Source organism: Lutjanus erythropterus, chromosome 11 (assembly GCF_056507025.1).
Source record: "Lutjanus erythropterus isolate fLutEry1 chromosome 11, fLutEry1.hap2, whole genome shotgun sequence".
NCBI lineage: Eukaryota > Metazoa > Chordata > Actinopteri > Lutjaniformes > Lutjanidae > Lutjanus > Lutjanus erythropterus.
In genome coordinates, this window is record NC_139327.1 from 6,052,531 (window position 1) to 6,076,871 (window position 24,341).

The 24,341-nt window shown below is 38.3% G+C and overlaps 1 protein-coding gene across 1 annotated transcript in view; it reads left to right on the forward strand.

The window, feature by feature from the left end:
* Positions 1-24,341, forward strand: part of gdpd5a (glycerophosphodiester phosphodiesterase domain containing 5a) — a 46,653-nt gene that overhangs the window by 12,544 nt on the left and 9,768 nt on the right. Inside the window, exons 2-10 of the mRNA XM_084730685.1 lie at positions 3,937-4,111; positions 17,199-17,302; positions 17,400-17,493; positions 17,582-17,641; positions 17,740-17,838; positions 18,740-18,833; positions 21,551-21,696; positions 22,754-22,836; positions 22,998-23,148. Coding sequence (XP_084586811.1) covers positions 3,995-4,111; positions 17,199-17,302; positions 17,400-17,493; positions 17,582-17,641; positions 17,740-17,838; positions 18,740-18,833; positions 21,551-21,696; positions 22,754-22,836; positions 22,998-23,148 — 948 coding nt within the window. The 5' untranslated portion in view covers positions 3,937-3,994. The remainder of the gene's footprint in view (positions 1-3,936; positions 4,112-17,198; positions 17,303-17,399; positions 17,494-17,581; positions 17,642-17,739; positions 17,839-18,739; positions 18,834-21,550; positions 21,697-22,753; positions 22,837-22,997; positions 23,149-24,341) is intronic.

Genomic DNA, 24,341 nt, shown 5'->3' on the forward strand with positions numbered 1-24,341 from the left:
ATTTGATAACCACTTTCTCCATTAATCAATTAGTTGTTTGGTAAATAAAATATCAGGAAATGGTGAAAAATGTTGATCGTTTTCCAAAGTCCAAGAAAACGTCCTCAAATGTCTATTATTATTGTCAGAGAGGAGTGAAGAAACCAGAAAATATTCACATTTAAAGAGCTGAAATCAGAAATTTTAGATTATTAATTAAAAAAATAAAAAAAGACCCAAAACAATTGATTGATTATTAAAATGGATGCAGACTTATTTAATAGCTGATTAATAATAGATTAATTGTTCAAGTATTTTATGTTCATTGTTAGGTTTGTTTGTTTGTTCAGCTGTTCTCTCTTTCATTGTGCACAAGTTATTGATCAATTGATTTAAAGTCAAAAACTGCTAAATTTACACCTAATAAAGCTTTTTTTTTTCATTTCAGGCCATGAAAATGAATTGGCAGCTGTGTGTGCACTGTACATGGTAGTATATGGTTCTTTATTCTAACACTGTAATCCTACTAATAATCCCTAAATGTATCTGTAACCTGATTGTGTCTGTTTTATCTGAAACTGTAATGCAATGCAGTTACCTTTTTTGTATCCAGATTTCAGTATCCTGTTACATGTAATCTGTTATTCCCCAAGCCTGGTGGTATTGTGGTGGTATTGTGGTAAAAGGAGCTCCCGACCCTGATGACGTGTGTAGGATTTATAGTTGCTGACATAATCAGGGCAACACATTTCTCTTCAGTGTTGATGGAGGCTACAGCATTAAGCATGGAGCTCTTTGAGCTTTTCATGAGTTTTGTTGCATCAACACAGTGATGGTGTGACTCTTAAAGTGCACCTCGCTTGTATATGAAGACAAATTCTTGAGCCAATCCGTTGGCTGTGACGACATGGCACTGTTGCGGGTGGCTTGTGCTCCCTCAGCGTGGCTATCCCCTGCAGGCAGCGGGGAAAACACATGTCATCACAGCTCGGCTAAGATGGAGCGATCGGGCTCATGGAAAAACCCAATTAGTCTGCTTCCTCCCTCTCTTCCAAGAAGCAGATTCTATCAGATGTTCACACAATAAAGGCCACCGAAAGATCAGAAGTATTATAAACAAATAAAAGTATAGAGGTGATCGTAATGGCTGAAGTCAACTGGGCGCAGCACTGTCTGTCAAGGTCTGCTACTTCAGTTTGGTAAACTGCCCTTTTCATTTGGATAATGGACTTTCTCCTCTGGAAATGTCCTTCAGCATGTGTCTTATCCTTCTGAAGTATTCTAAAGAGTGTGTCAAGTGCTCTTTTGTACCTAACGCCATTCTCCTGTACTACACCACCTGTAATGACTCAGGCAGCTCAGTGTCTGCTGAGGCCCACTGTTGGATGTTCACCCATCACAGACTATTTATTGTTCCACCCAACACTGGTCACTGTTTTTGTACAGTCGTTATTATTATAGTTGACACTGCCTGGCTGCACTACTTTTTAATACGTTGCAAAGTTCATTATTACTGTCCTTGTTTCACAACTATTCATGCTGTCTCTTCTTGTTTGCACTACTGCATAGACATCCTTCACTTTATGACTGGACTCTGTTTGCACTTCTCGTTATATATTTGCACAGTTTTTGTACATTACACATTTCACACCCTTAAATTTATTGAGGTATACTGTTTTTTGCACCACTTACAGTTTTAATTTATTGATGTATACTGCCTTTGCACTTTCTTTACACTCTTTTTTCTTCCACCTTCCACTCTTTATACTTTAGACTATACTATCTAGTCTTTATTAGTTTTTATTGTACTGTACTGCATTGTTGTATTGAATAGTTTTTAATATTTTTTTCCCTATTTACAAAAGTTCCTATGCTCTGATATCTTTGCTGCCATGAGACCACAGTTTACTCACAGGGATAAATAAAGAGCCAGCTTCGTACCTGCCTAGAAAGAGCCCCATGAAGAAATTTGTCCAATCAACATAGCCATCTATTCGGCTAAGTCATTCTATTGTACAGGTGTCAGACTTGCATTTCATCCCAGGTGAAATCACAATCTTATCCTAAAATCAGCAGGTAGGCTAGTTAGCATGCTATCATTTGCATATTGGCACTTAACCCAAAGTACAGCTGGGGCTGATGGGAATGTCACTAGTTTTTCAGGTCATAAACCAAAGTATTGGGCAAATTCAAATGTTGACTGTGCCAAGACATTTTTACCTGCCAAAAGCTTTTCTCTAACTGGTTGATTGGACTTGGCATGGAGCGACTGTGCAGCGGTTTTTGATTTGTCCTCCACACGGCTGCGTGCCCCATGAGCTGTGTTATAGAAGCATTTCAGCAGCAAGTGTTTTGCCCACCTGATTACCTTTACTTGATCAGATTTTGTTGATTTGTTCTCTTTCCTTACTTTTTATGCTTCTACCACAGATAAGCAAGTTACATATGATCTTGACTCTGCACAGGGTCTTTTATTTTGAAAACTGACCAGATTCCCTCTGCTTTTTCTGTGTTTGACTTTCTATGTGCTAAGTCTGTGCAAATTGACGCAGCATCCATCAAAAAGACTAGAGAAAGAGTCTAGAGACTAACATTTCTCATTTCAGGTAAATTTTGATGCTAAAATATGCTTCTGAATATAATCTAAGTGAGAAATAGGCAGTGCAGTAACAGGATCTTGTTTCATATTTGATCAGCACTTCCTAGCATGATAGTTTGATCGGACTTTAGTGAGTCTGCTACAATGAGTTGGACAGACCTCATTTGCATAAATTAGATGACCAGTCATGATTATGCAAATTCATTTATGGTTATCCATCAGCCCTCTGCAACATAGCCATCATGCACCGAGTGTCCGGATCTACTCGTTTCCATAGAATATAAATTTGATCTGTCGACTTGATGTACGTCAACAGATTTGGTGTGTCTGCACCGTAAGACAGAAGAGAGTGTGAGGGCAGCACGCTAAAGGTGGCATGAAAGGAGGATCATGAAAGTCAGTAGAATTTATCCCCTAGAAATCTTGAATATTTCACTCAGAACCAATAATGTCACCCTCATGATGGCACCAGAGGAAAAGTCAACAAGAATATCGGCACAAAATCCTTTAACAATCCATCCAGTTGTTGTTGAGGTATTTCAGTTCGTACCAAAGTAGCCGTTCATAGACCCACGTCACTTAGAACAAGCAATCATACTTTGAAAGTCAAGATTATTTCCAGCGTGTCCAGGACACTGAAGTGTCTTATAAACAGAAAGGCATTAAAGGTCACATGCTCAGACTGGGAGCTTGTTCCCAGTATCCAGCTTTATGTTAAGGCATTTTATTTTTAGACAACTATATGAGCTCACATTATGCAATTCTATATTCTGTAGTCTGTAAGCTACCCCATGATCTGAAAATGCTAGAAGTAAAAGAAAAGTTAGTTATCTTTTGAGCAAACCCTGAAAAAAGAGACAAGCACAGCACCGTCTCCTCCACAGAGCCATGAAAAACACCACCCTCTGTGCCAAGACATTTTTACCTGCCACCAAGGCAACAAGCTTTTCTCTGAGGCAACACGCTGACTCCATCTTACTCTTACTTTCCTTTTCACTGATGTTCTACTTGTTAAGGGATCAAATTGTACCCATAGATAGATATCCTACCCACCAACGACTGTTTTCCACTTTTTCACAGTCAGAAACCCTTAGATCATGACTGTAAAGCATATAGCATGTTATTATGTCCGTCCCAGACGTGACTCACTACTGAATGGTGTTGACTTCCTGTCACAGGTGTTGTGACTGCAAACAGGGTCCAGGACTGTCAACATGTTCATGCTGTTTTGTGAAAATACTCCTCAGCAGCTACGTGACGTGACGTGGCATGTTGATGTGAAATGTAATTGTATGTATGAAGACTGAGCTAATTATGTGAAAGTCTGTCCTGTTCAGTAACGCTTTGATCCTCTGCAGGGTTCCCAGTCCTGTGTGGGATGTTAACGGACTGGTGGCGCGTTGAGGCTGAAGGAGCATGGTGAAACACCAACCCTTACAGGTCTATGAGAAGCAGGTCTTTGTGTCCTTTGTCACTGGGATCTATGGTTGCCGCTGGAAACGCTACCAGCGTTCCCAAGACGACAGCTCCAGGGTAAGTCAATACCACTCATCTTTGAGTTTGGATATCATAATAATGAATAAAAGTCAAATATTACTTGTTTGTTATTCTAATAAAACACAACAGTGACTTTCTATTACTGTTAAAACTTTAATGTATTACTGTAGTACTAGTATTGTTGTTGTTGTTTTATGTAGGCTTGGGGAGTAATGGATTACATGTAACAGGAATACAAAAAAAGGCGACTTTTCAGTCACAGTTACAAAAAAAAAAAAATGTAATCAGTTTACAGCTACCTGTAGCAAAAATGGGGATTATTAGCAGGATTGCAATTTTAAAATAAAAAACGATATACTACCATGCACAGTGCACACACAGCTGCCAATGCATTATCATGACCTGCAGTGAAAAGATGTTTCACTGGGTGGAAATTTCACCATTTTTTATCTTTGAATCAATCAGTCAATAAATTGTGCACAACAAAGGAAAGAAGAACTGGACAAACTAATAAACCTAACAAGAACATAAAACACTCAGCTGCAACAATTCATCTATTTTTAATCAACTATTAAATTAATCTGCATCTGTTTTGATAAGTGATTCATCATTTTGAGTCATTTTTGAAGAAAAAAGTACAAATTCTCTGATTTGAAATTCTCTAAAGTGAATATTTTCTGTTTTCTTTACTCCTCTCTGACAGTAAACTGAATATCTTTGAGTTGTCAAAAGACATTAGACGATGTCATCTTGAGTTTGATCAACATTTTTCACCATTTTCTGATATTTTATGGATCAAACAACTAATCGATTAATTGAGAAAATAATTAACCTATTAATCAATGATGAGAGACTGTTAGTTGCAGGCCTAAAACACTATATTAGGCTAAACAACTTCATATTTTATATTGAGGTAATTCAAAAGTAATCAAGTTACATTACTTATTATACATATTACTTACTTATTGTGACACTTGGATTACGTAACTGACTATATTTGTTAAAGGTAACTGTCTCAGAATACATTTTTAAAGTAACCCTCCCAACCCTGATTGTATGTGGAAATTGTTGCAGATGGATGATCAAATCATCTTTGACTGAAGCTGTTGTTGTTTGGAATGTTTAACTGCTAGTGCCAATATAAAACTGAATTGTCGTATTAAAACGCCACATTTTAGATCCCTCAAAGATGAATCAGCTGGCTGAGTGATGTCATCTGCAGGCAGCGGACAGTGTTGTCAGTGTGGCTGCTGTGGAAGGATGCGAGCACTTGAGTTTTGGGAAGGAGATGAAAAAGTTCATTTTGAGCTCTGTGCTGTAACTCTCATCCTGCTGTAAACATGTCTTCACTTACCATCGTCTTATTAAATATGAACATGTTCCTCCCATCCTTAATGACAGCAAATCTCATTTAAAACCATTACTGACTAGCATTAAAAATACCATAGATGCAGTGGTAGATGGAGGTGTATTTTGAGGAGATGTACCGCGCCTGGTGTGCGCTCCTCTTGTGCGCCTTCCTAGCATTTTTTAAAAGCTCATAAAAGTTAAAATACCCTCAACTTTTCAGTGCAGGGCACGGACACGCCCATCCACGTCCATGTAATCATATTTGATCGCCCATTAGCACACGCAGCCCACCTCCACGGCCACGTCTGTGATGTCTCCGTCTGATTAATGCAGACTGATGCAGTTGAATGACGTCACTTCTAACGTTGTGTACCCCGCTCTCCCTTAAATACCAGTCATCTTCTGAAATCTACAGTAGAACCCAATGTAGTTTTCTATTTCATAAATTAATAAATAAAACTAATAAATGAATACTCCATGTAAAACAACATGTTACTGGCTATAATAACCATGTATATTAGATTATAATGTATATGGAATAATGGATTTATGCATGACTTTTCTTTGTTTTGATATCAGCATTAGCTCTGCTCAATATCAGCATCAGCCATTTAAAAGCCCATATCGTTCAATTGCTAAAAACCCCATCAGTCTTATGTGTTCAGTGGATATGAGGACATACAAAAACATTATTGTATTTAAATAGTTTAAAATGGGCAAAATTTACATCTGATCAAAGAATAGATATAACTATGAAATTAAGTGTCAGCTTTCAGTAGTTGACAGTTGACAGTAGTTGACTCAGTCTACAGACACAGCCACTGCCAAATACAGTTGAAAGTTTAGTGCATTTTTGTGCATTTACATTTTTTCTCATTTTAAGTTTCCATATTCAACAAATGGCTCTACTAGACAAAACCAAGTCAAATGAGCTGCAGTTACTTCCATTTCTAGACTATTGATTTGTTATCGATTATATACATTTTTAAGCAGTTAAATTCTTAACAACGATTAATCAGTAATTGATTAATCACCGACTTTCCTTGTACCAAATCAATAAATAACTAAATACTGATGTTTTATACACAGCCATATATTTGAACATGTATGTCAGGCATGCTTCACTTGTCTCCAGTTTTGGAAAAGGGACTCGAAAGATGTAATCAGATACTGATTACACATTACTGATGGAAAAGGTAATGACATTACTTCACTGAATACTCAGCAGCAAAGTAATGCATACTTTATTTTAATTTCTCAGCCCAGCTGCATGTCTTTAAACAGCTCCACATCCTCCACACCCACACGCCACATGTTGTATTTAACATGTGTAGAAATAGAAAACGAGACATTGTGGTTTAACAAGCAGATAGCCCTACAATTTATAGGGATTTACTGACCATCAGCAGCTGTCTTAGGCTCAAGGCTCTCCAGAGGTCCCGACCTCAGCTGCACGGTTCACACACAGCTCTAAATAAAACTGAGTGACTCCTGAATGTAGACATACTGTAATCGGGGCTAACGTTAGCAACCCAGCTAAGAACATGTGAGTATGTGAAACATCAAGGCTGTGTGCCTGGCTGGGACAGGCCCTCACTTTCCTTTAGTGAATCGGTCAGAATAACAGGAAGCTGAACCAAAGAAAGCTGTGTCATCGTTCGACTGCTTATGACACCTGAGAGTACAGAACAGTGGTTATTAAGTTAATCACAGGTGCTTCAGCCACAGGATTTACAGCGCATCTGCTAACTGCTAATGCTGTTTAGTGGTAACCTGGCTTACAACTCGAGCATCAGTCCTCTGAAGAGTTGCAGAATTCACCACTGCATGAGGAACATTTCAGTTTTGTAGGTCTGATAGGTGCTACTGACAGTGTTGTGTATGCTCATATTTTTGGTGAACAGTGAACTAAAGGAATTAGTTTGCAATTAATAAATGTGAACATGAGCATCATTCACTCCTGAGAGAGTGCTCACGTCATCAGCTGATTAAAAAAAAGTGTGATCGCAGCAGAGACGGAGTGTGTGCAAATGTGGGCAGAAGTGTTGTTGTGATACAAACACCTTGTTTCATCACAAAGCCTCATGTGTCTCTGTAATTCTGTGGTTTATCAGCGAAGTGTATGAACTCCACTGCAGGCTGGAGTCTGTTAACAGTGAGAAACACAGATAGATCCAGGTTATACACTCATCTCCAAAACGTCTGTATCTGTAGAAGCATATTTCTGCCAATATGATGTAAAAAAGATCCTGTAAGTCATTATAATGAGAAAATTGTTCAAATAATGTCTTGGAATCTCAAAATAATGATTTAGGGTATAAAAATATTGACTATTTATCTCAAAATAATTAGAAACTTCCTCAAAAAGAAAATAATGACTTGAACATGAAGTCATTATTTTAAGGTATTAGTCATTCTTTTGAGATATTAAGTTATCATTTTCAGAAAGTTTCTCATTATCAACTACTTTATGATAGGGGAGACCGGGAGCAAGTGTAACATTTTTCTTTCCTCCATAACTCACAGACTACTGAAGTACATGAGTCATCTTTTGATATAAGAAACATATATATGTGCACTATTTAATAATACAATTGATATATTTTTGTAATATTAAATTTCTTGCAGTAATGAGTGTACCATTGCCCCCTTTGTGGGTGTTATAGTAGTTTGGGGCAGTTGAACCATTGAAAAAATTAATCATATTAACCCACTGTGTCTCAAATATAAGCACACCTCAGAGTAATCACATTACTGCTGCAGTACCTAATAATGTTACTTAGTTTTTTTGTATGCAACAACACTGATATGCTAAGTGAGATGTGTATGTTGCATACATCTGCTGCACAGGTATTATTATCTTTGCCTCCACGTTGAGTTGTATGCAGGGATCTTGTACTGTAGATGAACATTAATGTAAAGAAAGCAGACTGGCTGGAGCGTGTGGGGCCATGTGGCAAACTGTACACGCTGTGCAGCAGAGCAAAACAGGCGGATAATGAGACCACGCCATCCTGCTGAGGCTGCACTGAAACCTGATCGCACCTCAGGAATAAATGAACTATTTTCCATTTGGTGGTTTTGAAGGCCAAAAAATAGGTCAGGCTTTGTGAAAGGCAACACACAACGACACAACGGTAACACAAAGTGCAACATACATTCATGTTGATTGTGGTGTTGCAGGCTTATCTTGACTTTCCCCTTAGTTTTCTCCTCTGTTACCAATTAGTTTTCAAAATACTAATATTATTTTGGTCTTGTTTTGCATGTTTTATGTATATTTGTATTAAATGGATAGTAAGTGAGTATTTGTCTTCAAACCAGAGATTTTGCAGTGGTATGTGTCTTAGCAGAAGGCCTCCATGTCAGTTCAAATGGAAATATTTTAGATGCTCTATAGACAGCCATCAGCCATTTGTTAAATACCTAAATCAGTTTTTATTTACTTAACTAAAAACTGACTAAATCCTAGCATAACATTTGTATATCTTTGTGTTTGCAAGTGATAAAATATGTCTAGCTTCATTGTAATTCTTTACAAGTCACCTTACTTTAAAAAAAAACAAAAAAAACAACTTGATTTATTGACATATTTCATCCATGCACATGCTTATGCTCACTGTGCTGCAAACTCAAATCTCTCAGCCTGAACATGATGAAACGTAGGCATCATACTATATAGGTTCGATATTTATATTTTTTAAGTGAAACATGAAAATTGAACATGTTACTAGTTACTTAATTGTTAGAATGAAATTAAAATAAAACAAATAAAAATTCAGAATAGCAACAACTAGAAACAGGTAACATCAAGTGTAAGTTGTTTAGATTATTTCAGCTTTTGTGAGTTTCTCAAAAAAATGTAGGTTTCTTTATCTGTTATATTGTTGTAAAGCCACCTGGTTGCTTGTAATGTTCTACATTAATAACAATGTTTAAATTGAGAGGTTTGGACTAACGGGATGTCATGAAATAACAGTATTAAAAAATTGAAATATCAATATCACTTTAATGACAGTCACATGATAATATTGTGTATATAATCCAGTAGGTAATAAGTATACAGTATTCTCTTTTATCAGTTCATCTGGTTACCTTTTCATGATCCATATCATGCAAGATAAAGTAGACTGATAGCACTGTGTATGTATTTTTTAAAATCTTCTATAGATATTGCAATAATCTTGTTATTGTGAATTCTTTTGGCCATGGTAATCCTATAGTTATATTGTGACAGTTTGGACTTATCATCCTGTTTATTGTTTCCTTATTAAGTTTATACAGTTGACAGGTGAACCCAGGATGCTCGGCTACAATACCGTTACACTATTCTACGCATCTGAAAAGAAACTGAGAATATACAATACAAGTACGTTAACTCAAAGCTTTGTAAATCTCTGTTGGTTGCATCTGGCAGTTGCGGTGACATTGCCAGCTAATACTCCTCTGGTTGGTTAGGGAAAAGATAAACACTTTAACTTTAAGAACCTGCAACCTCCAACAGCATCAAGAGATAGAAGCCATCGGCCCAGTGCTGAAGACACTGGCACCGTACACTGTGTCTTTTAGGATTTTTAATTTTAAAGTTCTTTGACTTGTGTATAAAGTTTTGAATGACATTGCTCCTCCATACATCAGAGATATTTCATCTTTCATTTAATGTTCCAGCCAGATCACTGAGGTCCTTCACCACTTTCTATTAAATGTTCCTTATGGGTCTCATAAATGTACTGGCAAGACTGCCTTCTGCTTTTATGTCCCTAAACTGAGGGAACTCACTGCCTCTGGATATTAGAATGGCAAGGAAATAAAAGACCTATCTTTTAAATCTGCCTTTTAATTTTTTAACATGTTATAACCTTACTTTTTAAGCTTCAGTAGTTGGTTTTTACATATTTTTGCCTGGTGCTCTTTCTGACTTTTATTTATGAATTTTTAAAATGTTATTGTTGTACATTTGTATGTCTGTGCACATGACCATCTGGAGCTACTGTATCCATATACTACCACACCCGTCTGTCCAATATATTTTGTGTACATTTATGACTGTGTAGTCAAGAGCTTTACGTATGTGTGGTGATTCACAGTGTTTGAAACCTCAGTCTGGCAGAGGCTGCAGGTCATCCACAACTGCTAGGCTAAAAACTCTAAAGTGGCTCAAAAACTAACATCCATAGAAAAGTTTCATTTAATCTTAAACCAGCGCATCTGCAGATTCATTCCATACCCTTCTAGTTTTTACTGAATTCCTAAGTAACCTCTGTGTCAGACCATAGTAACTGGGGAAAAATGATCCTGACAATAAAGCGAGTAACAGAAGCGGTGCAGTGTTTGGATGTGCAAAGCAGATCCAGACACCCAGCTGTGTCGGATACCGACTAAGCATAAACAGCTCCTGCTGCTGGATGTCTTCTGTATCACAAAGAGCCAGTGGCTCGGCCATAAATTAGTCCATTTACTGAATGTGTGAGCCTGGCACTGATGATGTGCTGAGCAAGAGGGAAAAAAAATCAAGCACACAGCTGCTTCTTTCCCCTCTCTGTCTCCATTTACAAAGCTCGTGTAGTCACACACAGACAGTGCTTGCTCAAGAGCAGAGATGTCAGCATTCATGCCCTGAAATGTGTGTTTAGACAAAACAGTGATGTGAGACTGATTGTATTATTAAGAACAGTTCTTTATTAGCAAAGACAGATTACGCCCTCACTGCCGCTTTGGCTTTCAGGATTAATGTTCTATTAGACATCATCAGTACTCTGAACCTCTGTTTCTCACACTTAGTCAGTGAGGGTAGTGGAATCTTTGCTTATTGGTTCAGTGGCCCACAACAGCATTAGACAGTTAAAGGAGGATGTCTGTGTTTTTAAATCTGGGCCCTTTTTTTTTATTATTTTACAGATTTTTGGATCTAAATGGTGAATAACTACAAAAAGTTAACTACAGGCTGTAATGTTTGCAGCATAATCCTTGAGGGAACTGCATCCGTCTAAGCGCGGCAACTAAAAGTGCTTGTTTTGCCGTTGACAGGCTCAGATTGTTATTTTAAGTGTCTGACAACCAATGGAAATGATCCCTAACAAATCCTTTTTGTTTAACCAGGAACAGCTGTTATATCACTGTCTTCAAAACCACCAGACTCTGTTGACAAAAACAGTCATTTTACCTGGCAGAACAGAGAGTTGCTGGTCTACCACTGCCTCGATCAGTTAGTTTGTTATGTGTTATTGTGTGACTCACAAACTTTTTTTTTACCTTTTAGTCATTTAGACCCCAAAATATGGGGGTTTCTTTCAGCTCACCGTTTTGAGCTGACTTCATTGGTTTACTTTTCTGTCTCATCAGGCTGGTTTCAAGGCAGCTGTTTTCAGAGAAAATGCTCCGATGAACCTGCCCAGCCCCAAGTGATAGACAGACAAAGTTAATGACTCACTAGTGAAGAAAGTGGAACATTTGCCAGTTAAGGAAGCAGACATTTCCTCAAAGTAGTAAATCAACACCAAAACACAGCTGAAAGAGAGAGAATTTTGGAAGGTTAACGTCATTAAATTTCAACATGGACCCCATTTTGCAATGTTTTTGTGTCTAATTGACTAATAGGGATAGTTTGAAACTGGTCCAGTATTGACAAAGACCACTGCAGCCTAAAATAGGCAATTGCTTTTTTTACTGGCAATTCCAGTGGGGGGAGGAGGGGCATGGTTGGGGGGTCTATTATCTATGACACAATATGACAATGGAACATACAACATATGACTTCAAAGAGGACTCACTAGTTCAGTATCATGAACTAGTGAACCATTCATATCAGAGGTTGAATTCTGATAGTTCCACATTTTCTACATGCACCTTTAATACTTGCAAACCTGCACACTGCATTTATTATTCCTCAGCTGTTCACTTGTCTTTTTTTATCCTCAATACGCTCATGTGCACTTGCTTTATCAGTGTCCGTGTTGAGCTGACACTGACCTTGTCTGATACAGGCCGTTCTGTTCAGTATTTATCAGCACAGAAAAGAAGGAGGTGGAGGTGTGTCATACGGTGAAGTCAGCACATACTGTAGATCAGGATTTATGAGAGCTGTCACAAGTTGGGCACCAGCAGTTCTAATTGGAAAGATGGGGAGACCTTTGAAGGCCATGTAGCACTGAGGAGAAAGTGCCAGATATCAGACAGCTTCCTTGAGAATGACTTGTACTGCACAGAGACAGCAGCCAGCTGAAGGTTGGAAACAGTGATATGGAGGTAACGCCCTCACTTTTGCAGAATGGATGCAATGTAGTAAATTTGTAGTACAAGCCACAATAGCATGACACACCCTCAATTATTTTCTCAAGCTCAGATAAAACATTTTGTAGATCTCCTTCGACTGTAGCGGTGTTCCCATCAACATATTTTTGCATGCACTTTTTGAAGTATTGCATCAGAAAAGGTTGATGAAAACAGAAAATTTTTGTTAGAGTGTGAGGCAGCTGGGTTTACAAAATCACGCGAGAATCCATCTCACCAGGCTTCAAGTTATCTGTTTGTTTCCGCGGCAATCTGCATGGTGCAGCCAATCAGTGGCCTAGGAGGGATCACTGGCAGCTACGGGTGTGGTTGTAGGTGTGAAGCGCAGATACTGTGATAGCATCACTGGCTCTGCTGGTTGATCTGATTGGTTGAAGTTCGCCTGTCTTAGACGTGATAGACAAATGGTTTATCCAATCATTTGCAGAGAGTTTTTGAATGTGCCTGCCCTTTTCCAAACAGTTTGTAAGGATGACACAGTGGCAGAACTTAGATATTTTGCATTTAAAGTTCCCATGAAATGATTAGCTGAGTAATTATTGCTTATATGTTTCCTGTAAAACAGACAGCAAGAGAGGGACTGGACTTTACAGTAGCCAATGCAACCAAAGTGGTCCTTGGATCTCGGAAGTAGAGTGGTCGCATTAGCTGACTGTAAAGTTACCTTTTCATCAGGAAACTATGTCAGGGGTTCATTGGGAGGCTGCTGAGCACAGTTCTGTTGCCCACTAACAGCAGTTACAGTTAGCTACTTCAGCAGCAAAGCTAAAGCTATTCATCCATCAGAGGGAAAACCAGAAAATATTCTCCAGTTTCACCAAAGTCAGTGAATAAAGTTGTGCCTTTAGAGTAAGGCCATGCTCTTGAAAACATTCCAGTCCAAGTGCAGGATAAGTCACTTTTAACTTTTAATGATTTTTCCATGAAGAGAAACTACTCTGAAATACCCAGGAATACCTACAAAACAATGTTTTTGTCATTGTTGGGCCAGGTACTGGTGTATATGTGACGTGTAGTTCAATATATGTGATAAAAACACTAAAACATTGATTTTGATGGCATGGGTTAGGGTTAGGGTTAGTTAGTTACTAACTGAGGTTCAGGCAAGAAGCACTTTAATTTTTTATTTGAATCTCTGGCTGCATTGTGCAAGAGAAGGCTGTGTTACAAATCAATGAGCAGGACTGCCTTAATTGGGTTTAGAGGATTTTAGCATCAGTTTGATGAAAATGATCAGTTAATCTTAATTATTTAGGCTTTTTTGTCTGCCAGTTTCTGGGAAATTTACACTATCACAGACTTTATTGTTATTTTGATATAGAATTGAAAGTGAAAGTGTTCTCCATATTGACTGAAGGTCACTTGACAGTAGTTACTGAGGAGCAGGCACCTCCTCATCATCATTTTCTTCACCAAGGAGATTTTCTCAGCCAGGGATTACTTGACTTGTTAGCCACAACCTTTCTTTGACCCTGCAGGTCACCCCCAGCCTCAAACTGGAATCCTAATCTGTCAAATTACCGGTCTCTGGAGGAGACATACAAAGGAGAATTTCACATTTTTTAAATGGTTGGTCTCTGGGAAAATAACAGTATATCAGGGAATTGTATCAAATGATGCCTTTTTCAGAAACCCTGGGAACTTGAATTTATTTTACAGTGGCAGTCAGTTGTTTCTCTCTATTGCAAGCCCTCATAGAGTTGACTTGAAAATCCATGAACACTGTTTCCACTGTTGCTTGATTCTCGAGTTAAACTGACAACGTGACCCTGCCTCATTGCCTCATAGCCATGTACAGGCACCTGACCTCCAGGTACCTGCTAAACCAATTAAAATGAGCCACTCGGTGAGCCGCTGTCATGCTATATGTTGGAAGACAATCTGTGATGCATATTCATGACCTCTCCATTCCCGGCTAAAAGTGAGACCTTTCACAAGTCGTAAATTAAAACTCCTGCATCTTAGATTTCCTGGTGTAGACTCAACTGTTTCATCAGTGCAGCCATTTGTTCTTCACCTCTACACACACCTAATCATCTCCCAGCCTCTTACATAAGGTGCTGGAAATGGTGAGTTCAGGCACGCTGTGGTGCAAAGCTGATCAGCAGGATGTGTTGACTGGCCTATCATACTCTTCACCCCCCCCTCACATGGCATTAGCCCCTAATCCTGTTAACCACTGAAGGGACGAGTCCTTGAGCACTGCACAAGCTCTCCTCTACACCTTTGTCCCACATGTCAAGCCGGAAGACTGTACAGGAAGGAGTTAAAAACCTGCTAAAGAGAAAACGTTTTAAAGGGATAGGTCGGCTTTTTTGAAGTGGGGTTGGATGAGGTACTGTGTTACCTACAGTAGCTGGTGGTCGGCACGTACCCAGTTTGGAGAAGCAGCAGGATCAGTATCAGTTCAAGCATTCACTACTGTATATTTAAAATGTTTTCAACACTTTACATTGCTGCACTGTAAAAAAAAAAAAATAATAATAACTGAGACGACTTAAAATTTCAAAGCAACACAATGCAATAGATTTTTGAGGTTTGAGCCCAACTCAAACTCTTAAGTTTTGAAATAAACTTGAAAAAGTTTTGATGACCTACAATCTTTAGATCAACTTGAATCTTTGAGTTTTAGAAACATTTTTTTTAAGTAGGTCAGTGAGCTGTGGACCTAATTTGTCTTGTTTTAGTGCCTGAAAGACTGAATAGTTTTAATTGAATTAATTAATTGAGTTTCTAAAATTCAAAGCTTTAAGTTTATCTGAAGAAGAAAATTAAATTTTCCTTAAAAATAAAAAAGATCAGCAGTTGGTCAAACTTCAAAACTTAAGAATTTGATTTTGGATCAAAACTCAAAAATCTGCTGCAGTCTGTTGCCTTGAAATTTTGAGCTTTCTCAACTTTTTCATTTTTACAGTGTGCCTGAAAGCTTTCTCTGACGGGAAACCGACATTATGCAAGCCAAATATCACTTGCACTGTATTGTACACAAACAAACTAACCGATTGAGGCAGCTGTAGACCAATACCAAGGATTCTTGTTGCTTTGGAGTGATATTGATTGATTTTTTAGTTGGCTAAAATATGTCGCTAACCCTGTCCACAGCAGTGCATTGCTTAGCTTCCTACACCAGTGTTCCTGCTGCCTCTCCAAGTTGATAGCAGTATGCCTGCTGCCAGTCATTGCAGGTACACTGACTATAAGTACCTCATAAAACCCCACTTTAAAAAATGACAACTATTAACTAACTACTAACTAATAGAGCCCTCCTTAAGTAATAACACTTATGCTCTTCTAAACATCTGGTTTTGACTATGTCTTTGTAATGGCATGCAGGAATTACAGGAAGTCATCTCACAAGGCAGATTGTTTTTTAGAAAAAAAATGTCAGAACTGGGTTGTTATGTCACCGTGACTGAGCAGACAAAAACAACAGCTACACCAACAGAATCTGAAACAAAGAGAAAATCAAAGGAAATGCTTGATGGAGAAGTGATCTTTGGTAAGTACAATGCAAAGAGACCATACGAAGAATCACATCACCAAATATGTTGCTATAAACAAGCAAAAATAGTCAGCTTTAAAAAAAATATGGCTGAGAAACAGCAAAACTCATTCACTCATTCATTTGTTTGAGATTTTGTCAGTGAAGCGAAGAGTAATAAGGCTAGACCTAAAAATGATGTGCATGTGAACTTAACTGTTATTGGGGAAAACACCACATTGACAAGATGATCTGATAACCGTCCAAAAAGGTGCCTATTTACTCATTCAGGAGTTCCACAACAACTTTATAATTCATTTAGAGACTTGATTCTCAGGGCGCTTTCACAATAGGCATAATTTATTTCTTACCATGTCAGACTCGCATCGTCAACTAGACAACATTTGTTTATGTCGTGGCCACAAATAGGTGAATGCCAATTGGAAGATCTCAGATGTCATACAATGGAGTCGACTCTCATAATATTCCTGCTATTGTTAATGTTTTGGAGACGTTGTCAACAACGTCCCTCTCGCCTGCCTACTTGCATCTTCCTCCACAGTCTTGTGGCTCAGAGGATGACATAGGCCCACTTCCATGTTTTGGTCCAGTTGCTCTTGCACGTAGCACACCAAGGGACTTTAGAGCCTCCTTGCTGCAGTGACAGTGAATCAAGCAGTAAAGTTGTGGGCTGTAAAACCAAATAAATGGTCTGGGAGACGTTAAAGTGCCATACAGCTGAGAGGAACTACAGAGTGGGGTGATAATTATCTGTGTTTGTCACTATCATCAACAGCTGTCTCATTAAATGCAGATATTAGATCCATTGTTATTATAAAAATACTCATTATAGCAGCTTTAATATTTTTTCAGAGTTTGTTCCTTAATTCCTGGCTTGGAACTAAGGAGTAAACTCATCATATTCTTATATACGCTGTATGTACAGAAGTTCCCGTGGACCTGATCTGAAAAAGTAAACTGTTGTTTGTGTTTCCTTTACAGTGGGAGTGTACATGGTTCATCATCCTGTGCAGTTCTTTCCTTCTGCTTCTCTTCTGGGCCTACTTCTGGCTGGTGGCTCAAAATGATTTCAACGAGTTCAACTTGTGAGTCAGTTTTTCCACCAGTGTGACTTTTTTGACAACAATGACAGTAGTGCGTTTCACCACCAGCATAGATCAACCTTACCTCTTCACACTGCAGGTCGGTATACAACCGGACAGGAGAGTGGAAGGACGAGACGATCCCCATCCTTGTATCCACCACCGTGGGATTCAGCTACATCACATTCTTAATGGTCAGAGTCTTTTCAAACCCCCGAATGTTTGCAAGGTTTCTTATTGCTCAGATATGATACAACTCACTGAATCTTGTTTCTTTTTCAGATCTTAGCACTTTTCCACATATCCTTGGGCCAGCAGCTGAACCTCTACTGGGTTCACAAGGTGCTGTGATTCACTTCTTACATTTTTGCCATGGATTTGCACCACAGGCTCTTTTGAAATCCAGCCTGACCTCATCATTGCCTGTTTTGTCTTTACAGATTGGAGTGTTGGCTACGCTGCTCACCACCATCTCTGGTGTCGTCTCTGTTGATGACCTATGGGGAGATGAGTGGGACATCCTGCTTGTGTCACTGCAGGTTAGAATCAGAATGACACAGCTGTGCAATAAGCAACTGACCACTTGCTCATAGTTGTCTTTTAGTTAACGTTCCCTAAATATTCCTCATCATCATAATTGAACAATATTGAAATGAACAATATTAGCATTATTATATGTTATTGTTTCTAAATTACAAATCATTGTGATCAATTAAATAAATGCGAAATGGCACAGAATAATTTATTTTATTTATTCCTATTTTGTCAAAAGGTCCAAGAAGCACTTCAGCTTCAACAGATTATCATCAAATTAAATTTTCTGGCAATTATTTCATGTGTCAAACTTTACATGGTTAAGACCTGGATACCTGACCTGAAGATTCAGTCCAATAACAATTATTCACCTGGTGCATGCGCCAAAAAAAAGGTTTCTAGCCTAGTTTCTAGATTCACTTGCGGGTTAACCACCCATTCATTCCACATTGAAAATATGACCAATATACATGAGTCACACAGTGGTTTCTAGACAAAAATATATATTTTATCATAAATTAAAATTACTTCTCAAACAAATGAATCATGTATCAAAGAATAAGTACATTCTTACATTATACCAACTATCTTTACCTTTAATTAGTGTTTATGTGTGCTTGATGGTGTTTGACCTGCAGTTTTATACTACTTCTACTACTACTACTACTACTACTACTTCTAATAATAATTATTATTATAATAATCATAATACTACTAATAATATCAGAATACTACTACTAATAATAATAATAATAAATTAAAAGAACAACTTTTACCCTGGCTAATGCACACCAATAACACAATATAACAGCCATGTTTTTACAACAGTAAAAACCACATGTGATTTGATTAGCTGTTCTAACCACAAATTAACACCAGTGTTCTATATTTGTTCTTTGTTACCAGTCCACAGCACCTTTCCTGCACATTGGAGCCCTGGCAACAGTCACAGCTCTCAGCTGGTTGGTGGCTGGATACGTGGTTCGCAGAGAGAGATCCAGTGAGTGTGGACTTTATTTCAACTGAAGATATCTGCTGTCAGAGTTCTCATTTCTCGATTTCTTCTTAATAAAGGTGCCAACTAGAACCATAAAGGATTCTTTGGCTTGCCCCATAGGACCTGTTCCTGTTAGAACCTTTTAAAAAGGTTCCACTTGGAACCCTTTCAGAAAGTTCCCCCTCTAATCCAACCTAAATGGCTGCATGTGGGACCATGTGTCAAAGCTTTCACCCAGAACCTTCTACAAAGAACCCTTCTATGGCGTAATGGTTCCACCCAAAACCCTCTCTTGGGGTCATATCGAACTGTTCTGCCTTCTAAGGGTGCTAACAGGAGCCCACCCCTGGGAGTTCTCCTGAGAATCCTTTGATATTCCATGGGTTTTATCTAGAACCCATCCAGCAGCTTCTACAGAGAACCTTTATATATATTCCAAGTGTTTTATTGAGAACATGCTCAGGGGATTCTACTAAGAACCTTTTTATATTCCAAGGATTTTATCAAAAACCTATCCAGAGAACCCTATCGTATTTATACAGAACACACTGTGGGAGGTTCTACTGGGAAAATGGGTTTTATCTAGAACACACCAAGTGAGTTATACCAGGAACCTTTTGATATTCCAATGATTTTATCTAGAACCCTCTCAGGGGGTTCTACTGAGAAACATATTATATTCCAAGTGTTTTATCTAGGAAACACTTAGTGGGTTTGAGAGAGAACCTTTTTAAATTCCAAAGATATTATCAAGAACGCACTGAGGGGGTTCTACTGAAAACCCTTTTATGTTAAGGTACGAAGAACCCTTGACCAAAGAGTTGTTCAAGGATTTCAACAATCCTATCTGTCATAAAGGGTTCTTTAGAGGAAAAGGGTTTGTATTGGGTCTCGTAGTCTTTCAAAGAACGCTTGATTGACCTTTATTTGAAAAAGATTTCTTCAGAAGCCCATGGTTCTTGGTAGAACCTGAGCCCTTCAGGAACAATTATTTTGGAACCCTATGTGTATACAGTGTTTAAGACTGAAAAAGTTTTTCACGTGTTTCCATTACAAGTAGCTATAGTGCAAAATTAGAGTAAACCCATGAAGATATTTCAGATGTTGTGTGGTTCGGTGTATTTGTTTGCCTACATGCACTATTGACCCATGTCAAATTGATTTTCAGTGCTTTCCTGTAATTGTCTGAATTTTCCGGCATGAACAAATTATTTTCCCTTTTGAGGAAGTGCTAGTATGGAAGACTACTTGGGTCAGAGATAAGAGGGGAAAAATGAGAGAAGGAAGATTTTTTTTTTTTCAGAAATTTTGCACTTTTTTTTTTTTTTAATCTTCCTCCTCTGATTTATATTTTTCTTCTGCCTGGCAGTAATGCTGAAAGTTTGACTTCATTCTCAAAATGTGCAACGTAAAACAAAAATCTTTATTTGAAGGGATGTGCATAACACTATCATTACACTATCATAATCATATCATGAACATAAAGGAGTCTTTATGAATGATTATGACTAATGTCATTTGGCCGATTATGTAATTTTTAATGCAAAGTTGTCATTGTTTGAGATGTCTTTGTTATGACAACTTGAAAACAACCGAGAACAAAATGATCTCTGTTGTCACACTGGCCTTATAACATTTAAATGATCTCTTTATGTGAAGTCCAAATGGCAACACTTTAATTACAGTCCAAGAAATTATTCATGACACTGTTACCAATGCATTTGACAGTGTTATAAACTTAATGACATCTTCATGACAAGTCTAAAATGTACCACTTTATTTGAGGTCAAGTAAAATGACACACTTACAATCATCTCATAGAGCCAGTGTCAAAACCAACCACATATGACAGTGTAATGTATCCTTAAACCATATAACTTAACAGTTTGATCATGTCAAGTTGTCATAACAAAGACATCTCAAATAATTTCAACTTTGCATTAAGAATTACACAATTTACTGACTCCTTCATGTTCATGACAGTTGTTATGACAGTGTAATGACTTTTGCTAACACTTTATTTGAAGGGGTGTGCATAAGGTTGTCATAATCATGTCATGAACATGAAAGAGCGTTTAAGAATGTTTATGGCTGTTGTCATTAAGTGTCATTAGGTCAACTATGTAATTTTTAATGCATAAAATAAAGTTGGCATTCAGTTCTTTAGGTTTGATAATGTCAAGTTGTCATAACAAAGGCATCTCAAACAATGTCAGTTTTGCATTAAAATGTCATAATTGACCGAATGACACTTAATGGCAGCAATCATAAACATTCATAGAGTCCTTCATGGTCATGACATGATTATGACAGTGTAATGACAGCCTTATGCACATCCCATTAAATAAAATGTTATAATTTTCTTTTTTACTTTGCACATTTTCCAGAATGAAGTCAAAATGTCAAGAATGAAGTCAAACTTTCAGTATTACTGCCAGGAATTAGAAAAAAATAAATCAGAGGAGGAAGATAAAACATGATATAAACATAAAAACTCCTTCATGTTCATGACAAGTGTTGTGACATGGTTATGGCAGTGTAATGACAGTCTTATGCACACCCCTTCAAATAAAGTGGCCTGGCCCTAATACTGTTCCATATACCACACTCCGATACTCCAAACAGACCAGTGCAGACAAAGCATCACATTTCTTCTAACAATGAATAGACGAGACAAGGTTAGAATGAATAAATTCACTCTTTGCTCTCCTTCCTCGTAGCTTTCCAGGTGATGGTGTTGCTGATCTACATCATCATCCTCTTGGCCCTCTACTTGGCACCGCTCACGTTCACCTGCCCCTGCATCATGGACCGCCACAGCCTCAAACCTCGACCAGACATCATCGGCCGTCGGGGAGCTCCCATGGTGAGTTGGTGCTCTGCCAGACCTCACTGTCTGATCCAGTTAATTGTTCAAATGGATGATGTGCAGCTCCGTGGGAAGAGCGTGCCGCTGCCAAGACATGGCAGGTGTCCGTGTCCTGCTGCTACTTTGGGTAAAAATGTTTAATAAATGTCCAACGTATTTCTTAAAGACTTGTTTCTGATGGATCAGTTTGTATATTTTTCTGCTCATAGACTGAGTGTGTGTGTGCCTCTGCACTGTATTTCACACAGCAGTTGTGGTGTGCAGCTACAGTACATGATACTGTTATCAGGCTCAGTAAGCATGAGAGCCGACAACACACTGAACTGTCATTTCACAGCTGGCCAAGCAAATACTGTTCCAGATGACTAGCTATAAACAAATGTACAGCGATGTTCGGAGCTGTGTTTTCCTGCCCTCTAAAGGCACACACACATTCATGCAGATGAACAGTATACACACAAATCACAAAATCCACCTGGCTTTCCCCTCAGCTGTGTGGAGTTTTTTAATAAATCACAGACTAAAAGATTTGGATAAATGAAGATATTTTTATATTCCATGAGGTCAGTAATAAGGAAGCCTTCAGAGAGTCTGACCAAAATAGTTTTTTATCCTGCTTTTATGACTTAAGAACAGATGAAACAGGTTTTGTCTCATGTCTTTCTTTTGGCTAGAAATGTGTTTTAATAGTGATGTCACATTAGCACAGATTTCTATCCAACAGAAAAACATGACAGTAATGTTAAATAACTTTGTAAAACACAATATATGTACCTTATATTTAGAGTGCATGGAGAAATTAAAACTCACCTGGAAGGAAACATGAATGTTCTTCGTCCCATTTAGAACATGGGGCAGCGGTGCACTTCAGCCTCTAGTGGTTGAAATGAGTATTACAATAATTTTGATAAGACTCAGGAAATGGATCACCAGATTTTTTTCCCCCTCTTACGTCTCGGGGCTTCTGTTCTGTTCCATCATTTCCCCTTGATGTTTGTTTTCTCCACACAGTGACTGACATTAGTCTTCCTGTCTTGTCTCCTCTCTGTTCTAGCTGGCTCCAGAAAACACCATGGTGTCCTTTCACAGAGCCCTGCAGAACGGAGCCAGCTCCCTGGAGGCAGACGTCACCATCAGGTTATAAACCACACTTTAATAACATTTTAATCTTGGCTTATCTACATTTAAAAAAAAACTCAGTGTGCTCTGAAGTTTCACATAAAGATCCTGAAGCTGAGATATCATTTGTTTGGTAGGAACACGATTAAATAATTTGCAAATCATTTTGTCTCTGCCAGTGTGGATGGGGTTCCCTTTCTAATGCGAGACCAAACCTTGAGACGAACCACAGACGTCCGCAAGGTCTTTCCAGCCAGGCAGTATGAGGACGCTTCCTTATTCAACTGGACAGAGATCCGCTCTCTGAACGCAGGGCAGTGGTTTCTGGAGGTACTGAAATACACTTGACCTCAACTCACCCTGATTTCAAATCACAGCATTTCCTCTTCAATCACAGCACATCATTCGCCACATGCCAAAGTCCTTTAGTCCTTTATCACATGATAATGTGAAAAATGTATAGTTATAGTTATAAACTTTTCTTGTTCTAACAATGTAAAGTGATAACATATTCATAGTTTTCAGTCAGGTGACATACGCGGTGATCTGGAGGGCAAAAACAGTGGGCCAATATGGCGGCTCACACCAGCGTCTCCGTAGAAACACAGCACAAGTCACTAAAATTTCTGACTGTTTCAAGCCATGAATATTTGGATCACCTTTCAACTAAAGAAAAACAAAGAAATGAAAACAAACTACAGGTTTTGGTCACTTGTGATCCATATACAGCACCCGCCACCGTATTTGAGTCACTAAAGTCGCTGCTGGAACTCAACTTCAGCGATGTTTGCATCTATATTGTGGAGAATCCCTCACCTTACACTGCTGATCTGGATGAAAACGTACAAAAATACAGACAGTCATATGTATTTTTGATCTGGATGGATCAATAATGTTGCTGATTGGGAAAAGGAGGATAAGAAGTTCTTCATTGTCAAAGCAAAGATGAGTAGCAGTTAACTTACGCTGGCTATCAGGGTCATTGTGGTCAGTGTTGTAGGACAGTATCATTTTTTTAGGTTAACATAATATTTCATGACATAAATTTAGTCCAAACTTTGGTAGTGTTTGCTGTAAATCCGTGTGAGAGGCACATTTAATGGCACAAAACAAAGCCTCCTCCCTTCTGGGTTTTCTTTGTTGGGCAGGATTCTGTGGAAACACAGCCCAGGCTTGTCTCCTTGTTGATTAGTGCATCCAGTCGCACCACAACTATCTGAAACAACAGAGAACATTCAGTTCGTAAGCTGGCAAGCTGTGGAAGACAGCATTGTTTTGCCCTCTGTTCTCATACAGACTTGACGTCACATGAAAGCTATGAATTGTTATAACGCTGCCTTATTACAGTGTAAGTTATCACATTATAATTTGAAATGGTTTATTTTCTAAAAATAAGTTCTAATAAGATAAACAGTATATTGTTATAACAAGAAAAGTTTCTTGCTATAATAATACATTTTTCAGTTCATAACATGATACCAATCTTTTTTTCTTTTTCTGCTGTGGCACCAATACGTTTCCGT